The sequence below is a fragment of the Dendropsophus ebraccatus genome, chromosome 1 (assembly GCF_027789765.1).
Source record: "Dendropsophus ebraccatus isolate aDenEbr1 chromosome 1, aDenEbr1.pat, whole genome shotgun sequence".
Taxonomy (NCBI): domain Eukaryota; kingdom Metazoa; phylum Chordata; class Amphibia; order Anura; family Hylidae; genus Dendropsophus; species Dendropsophus ebraccatus.
Window position 1 is genome coordinate 6,028,739 of NC_091454.1, and position 6,000 is coordinate 6,034,738.

General features: G+C 49.9%; 1 protein-coding gene across 5 annotated transcripts in view; it reads left to right on the top strand.

The window, feature by feature from the left end:
* The window catches only part of CACNA2D4 (calcium voltage-gated channel auxiliary subunit alpha2delta 4), a 118,486-nt gene extending 113,826 nt beyond the window's left edge, over nucleotides 1-4,660 (top strand). For all 5 annotated transcript variants that reach the window (XM_069965013.1, XM_069964980.1, XM_069964985.1 and 2 more), the window contains 6 exons: nucleotides 2,238-2,293; nucleotides 2,529-2,549; nucleotides 2,849-2,966; nucleotides 3,297-3,414; nucleotides 4,042-4,119; nucleotides 4,278-4,660. In XM_069965013.1, the coding sequence (XP_069821114.1) occupies nucleotides 2,238-2,293; nucleotides 2,529-2,549; nucleotides 2,849-2,966; nucleotides 3,297-3,414; nucleotides 4,042-4,119; nucleotides 4,278-4,364 (478 nt within the window). In that variant the 3' untranslated portion in view covers nucleotides 4,365-4,660. The remainder of the gene's footprint in view (nucleotides 1-2,237; nucleotides 2,294-2,528; nucleotides 2,550-2,848; nucleotides 2,967-3,296; nucleotides 3,415-4,041; nucleotides 4,120-4,277) is intronic.
* Nucleotides 4,661-6,000: the final 1,340 nt, after the last annotated feature.

Sequence of the window (6,000 nt, forward strand, 5' to 3'; positions counted from 1 at the left end):
CGACCTCCTCTTCTCTGTCTGATCCCTCGTCCTCCTCCTCTCTGTCTGACCCCTCGTCCTTCTTCTCTTCTCTGTCTGACCCCTCGACCTCCTCTTCTCTGTCTGACCCCTCGTCCTCCTCTTCTCTTTCTGACCCCTCGTGCTCCTCTTCTCTGTCTGACCCCTCGTACTCCTCTTCTCTTTCTGACCCCTTGTACTTCTCTTCTGTCTGACCCCTCGTCCTTCTTCTCTGTCTGACCCCTTGTCCTTCTTCTCTGTCTGACCCCTCATCCTCCTCTTCTCTTTCTGACCCCTCATCCTTCTTCTCTTCTCTGTCTGACCCCTCGTACTCCTCTTCTCTTTCTGACCCCTAGTCCTCTTCTTCTCTTTTCTGTCTGACCCCTTGTCGTCCTCCTCTTCTCTGTCTGACCCCTCGTCCTCCTCTTCTCTGTCTGACCCCTCGTCCTCCTCTTCTCTGTCTGACCCCTCGTCCTCCTCTTCTCTTTCTGACCCCTCGTGCTCCTCTTCTCTGTCTGACCCCTCGTCCTCCTCTTCTCTTACTGACCCCTTGTACTTCTCTTCTCTGTCTGACCCCTCGTCCTTCTTTTCTTCTCTGTCTGACCCCTCATGCTCCTCTTCTCTGTCTGACCCCTCGTCCTCCTCTTCTCTGTCTGACCCCTCGTCCTCCTCTTCTCTGTCTGACCCCTCATCCTCCTCTTCTCTTTCTGACCCCTCATCCTTCTTCTCTTCTCTGTCTGACCCCTCGTACTTCTCTGTCTGACCCCTCATCCTCTTCTCTTTCTTACCCCTCGTCCTTCCTCTCTTCTCTTTCTGACCCTTCGTCCTTCTTCTCTTCTCTGTCTGACCCCTCATCCTCCTCTTCTCTGTCTGACCCCTCGTCCTTCTCTTCTCTTTTTGACCCCTCGTCCTCCTCTTCTCTGTCTGACCCCTTGTCCTCCTCTTCTCTGTCTGACCCCTCGTCCTTCTTCTCTGTCTGACCCCTCGTCCTCCTCTTCTCTTCTCTGTCTGACCCCTCGTACTCCTCTTCTCTTTCTGACCCCTCGTACTCCTCTTCTCTTTCTGACCCTTCGTCCTTCTTCTCTTCTCTTCTCTGTCTGACCCCTCGTCCTCCTCTTCTCTGTCTGACCCCTTGTCGTCCTCCTCTTCTCTGTCTGACCCCTTGTCGTCCTCCTCTTCTCTGTCTGACCCCTCGTCCTCCTCTTCTCTTTCTGACCCCTCGTGCTCCTCTTCTCTGTCTGACCCCTCGTCCTCCTCTTCTCTTTCTGACCCCTTGTACTTCTCTTCTCTGTCTGACCCCTCGTCCTTCTTTTCTTCTCTGTCTGACCCCTCATGCTCCTCTTCTCTGTCTGACCCCTCGTCCTCCTCTTCTCTGTCTGACCCCTCGTCCTCCTCTTCTCTGTCTGACCCCTCATCCTCCTCTTCTCTTTCTGACCCCTCATCCTTCTTCTCTTCTCTGTCTGACCCCTTGTACTTCTCTGTCTGACCCCTCATCCTCTTCTCTTTCTTACCCCTCGTCCTTCCTCTCTTCTCTTTCTGACCCCTCGTCCTTCTCTTCTCTTTCTGACCCTTCGTCCTTCTTCTCTTCTCTGTCTGACCCCTCGTCCTCCTCTTCTCTGTCTGACCCCTCGTCCTTCTCTTCTCTTTTTGACCCCTCGTCCTCCTCTTCTCTGTCTGACCCCTTGTCCTCCTCTTCTCTGTCTGACCCCTCGTCCTTCTTCTCTGTCTGACCCCTCGTCCTCCTCTTCTCTTCTCTGTCTGACCCCTCGTACTCCTCTTCTCTTTCTGACCCCTCGTACTCCTCTTCTCTTTCTGACCCTTCGTCCTTCTTCTCTTCTCTGTCTGACCCCTCGTCCTCCTCTTCTCTGTCTGACCCCTTGTCGTCCTCCTCTTCTCTGTCTGACCCCTTGTCGTCCTCCTCTTCTCTGTCTGACCCCTCGTCCTCCTCTTCTCTGTCTGACCCTTCGTCCTTCTCTTCTCTTTTTGACCCCTCGTCCTCCTCTTCTCTGTCTGACCCCTCGTCCTTCTTCTCTTCTCTGTCTCACCCCTCGTCCTCCTCTTCTCTGTCTCACCCCTCGTCCTCCTCTTCTCTGTCTGACCCCTCGTCCTCCTCTTCTCTGTCTGACCCCTCGTCCTTCTTCTCTTCTCTGTCTGACCCCTCGTTGTCCTCTTCTCTTTCTGACCCCTCGTCCTCCTCTTCTCTGTCTGACCCCTCGTTGTCCTCTTCTTCTCGCCCCCAGGTTCCTCCTGGAGTTCAGCCTGTGCCCCCTCTGGTCCTCTGATAATACAGCAGAAGGTAGGTGGCACTGGAGCTGACGTCCCCCGAGGTGCAGTACTGCTGTCGGACACTAGATGTCTATATTATATACATTATATTGCTGTTATATAGGGATATTATAAGGTTGTGTATTACTGCCGGGCCCCTGCGCTCATTCACCAGGCTCATGTTCTCTCATTTCTTTCATCCATCCTCCATTCATCCGAAATCATTGACGCCTAATCCATCATGTGACCCGTCATGTGACTTCCAGCAAAATCCTTTTTTCATCACTGTAAGTAAGAGACGACGACATGGCCATCCCCTTCCCCACCTGTCAGTCAGATCCTGTCCACCAATCCCTGAGCAGCCAGACTAGGCTTTGGTTGTAATGGGTGTGGTCTATCATATAGCCACACCCACTGCCCAGGCCTCTAGCCCTTCCCCTGAGGACCCCACTTTTCTTCTCCTGCCCCCATATACAATGTATGTTCCATCCTCACAGGCACAGAGGCCCCCTTCTCCTCGGCCTTGTGGGTAATGGGGGAGGAGTTAGAAGTTTATTCCCTTACATGTTACGCTCTCTCTCCTCAGCTCACAAGCACAAGAAGCAGGACATGCTGCAGCCGTGTGACACCGAGTACCCGGCCTTCATACATGAAACCTCCATCCGAGAGGCCAACGGGCTTATCGAGTGCGGTCACTGCCAAAAGTGAGACCCCCATCCAGTCCACACCTCCCACCATCAGGCTTAGTAGATCTGTTCCTGGGAAAGCTGGGTGATAAACAATGTGGCCGCCACCACAGCTTTTCTATAGTTCTGAATGACGCTGTGTTGCCTGCACTGATACATTGTAACAGACTCTCAGGACGGGATACAGCAGGACGCCGCTCTATGGTTACTTTCTGCTTGCTTACACTGTCCTCTTGTGGTAGTTGTTGGTACTGCAGAGTAAAGGTGGATTTCACACGGCGAGCAGCCACAGGATAGAGTCAGGGTGCTGTCTCACAGGTGACTTACGCTTCTCTGTTCGCTCTGCAGGATGTTCGTCATGCAGCACGTTGTCCACAGCAACCTCCTCCTCCTAGTCAGCGACTCGCTCTGCGACTGCAGCATCTTCCCCCAAGTCTCCTTACAAGCCAAAGAAGTCAAATATATCCTTATATCTGCCGTCCTACATGTATCACACTACAAGTCCCAGCATGTCTGCAGCTTGTATAGATATAGTATACACAGGTTGCCTATAGCGGGAGAGGTTCACGCCATATCTTCAGTGGGGGCTGTCAAATTGCACAAAACACTAATGTGAATAGAATCTTATTATAAGGGATTCCCTGGGCAAAACTACAACTCCCATCATGCCATATGATGTATTATATGAAGGGGTAGTCCCATCTTGATGAGTTACACCCATACATGGGATAGATAGTGAGGATGTCTTGGTCCCTGTGCTACTGAGGGGCCTCAGTGGCCAAAACTTTGGCTGCCCAGGCATGATGGGAATTGTAGTTTTGCAGCAGCTGGAGGGTGAAGGTTGAGTAACACCACCTTTAAGTATAGAAGGCAGTCAGGGCATGCTAGGAGTCGTAGTTTTGCAACAGCTGGGAGGTAAAAAGTTGGGGGCAGTGCCGCCAGTATCTAAGGCTGCTGGGCATGCTGATTTTGCAACACCTCCAACTTTTTACTTTCCAGCTGTAGCAGAACTACCTGCTGGGCCTTGTAGTTTTGCAGCAATGGACACCAGTAGTTTTATCGGATCTAAAACCTTAACTCCGCGGCACATAACGCTTCTGTGAAGTGTGAGCGCATGAGATCCCAGAAACTCCGACGACGGCCACATCCCTGCCACGCCTTTCACCCCGAGGTAAGCATGGCGATGTGGGCGGAGTCATCTATGGATGTAGATCATATAATATACATGTATGTCCTATATGGGCCCAACCATTTCTGGGGGGTCTCAGGTCCTGTAGATATTGGAGAACCCCCATTCCTGGGGCGGTGACACCATCTTTATTTCTGCAGGAAAACGCCCAGGACTGCGGCAGAGGGTCGGGACTGTCTGTCTCCATATTCCTATTCTTGGCGTCTCTCGCGGTATCCCTGCGGTGACCGATTGCATCAGCAGCAACGACAGAGAAGATGGAGACATCCGGATTGTGACGTCGATTTACGGACAGGGGAAAGCACGATTATCTATGCAACATATGGCGGAGCCCCGGGAGCCGGCCGTGATGTCCTGCAGTGTCTTATAGACTCGCTGGATGATCCATAGAGGATAATAGAGACACTGAAGAGAGACGACTGTGTCCCCAGCAGGGGGCGCCTCCACTAACAGCCGCCAGGATCAGCGGCCTCTTCGCCTCCATCAGATTTTCTCACTTCTATATTTCTATAATCTGTGACATTTCCAGTAAATAAAAGTTTTTTTCTTTTTTTCTTCTGTCTCTGTAAAGTTATTGCTCATAGTGTGTAACGGTTACAAAGGGCGATGTAATCTGCCATCTGATAATCCAGAAATATTTACAATCCGCCATCTGATAATCCAGAAATATTTACAATCCGCCATCCCATAATCCAGAAATATTTACAATCCGCCATCTGATAATCCAGAAATATTTACAATCCGCCATCCCGTAATCCAGAAAAATGTATAATCCGCCATCTGGTAATCCAGAAATATTTACAATCCGCCATCTGATAACTTCACTCATAACAGAAGAGTGCAGGGACTGACACTGACAATTCTTTCCAGTAACACAAGAGAATGAAGGGAGAACTTTACAGCAAAGGGGCAGAATAGTGATTACAGCTCTGGAGTATAATAAAGGATTAGTAGAGGATAAATCATGTATCTACATTCCGCCAGCAGAATAGTGAGTGCAGCTCTGAAGTGGAATACAGGATGTAATTCAGGATCAGTACAGGATGAGTAATGTATGTACCCAGTGACCTCACCAGCAGAATAGTGAGTGCAGCTCTGAAGTGGAATACAGGATGTAACTCAGGATCAGTAATGTAATGTATGTACCCAGTGACCCCACCAGCAGAATAGTGAGTGCAGCTCTGGAGTACAGTATAATACAGAACCTAACTCAGGGTCAGTATATCCTGTAGAATCCTTCTATATATAAGAAAGCAGTAAATGTGGAGTCGTGGGGGCCTAGTCTTCCAGCTGAGATTCATCACAGATGGAAACTTCTGCAACAACTAAGATTACTGATAGGCAGCAGATGTGCAGGAGTTTGTAGCGGTACAATATATATGTATATATTACACATACAGGGCCACCTGTCCTCAGGTTGCTTGTGATATTACATTTCAGCTCTGTTCATTTAAATTAAATCCATTACAGAACCCACACCTAACCCAAGGACAGGAGAGGTGCTGTTTCTGGAAGAAAGTGGCCATGTTTTTCTAAGTTTAGATAGCCCCTTTAAGAGGAATGCATTCAATACTTTTTTCCACCAGAAGGTGTCTGCTTTTAAATTCCCTCAATCCACCAGCAGATGGCAGTGTTGTTATCCTTTTGTGCCTGGTGACCAGACAAATCTAGGAAGTGATGAAATCATCCTGCATAGTCACACATAGAAAGTAAATGCTGAGGGTCACTCTCTCTATCCACGTTACCAAATGAAATGAATCTGTCTCCCTCGCTGTTACCTTAGCTGGAGGCAGCGTTCTGATCTCAGGAGACTTCCTGCCAATATGGAGGCCAGATCTCGATGAATGACACAGAGGCGGCTGG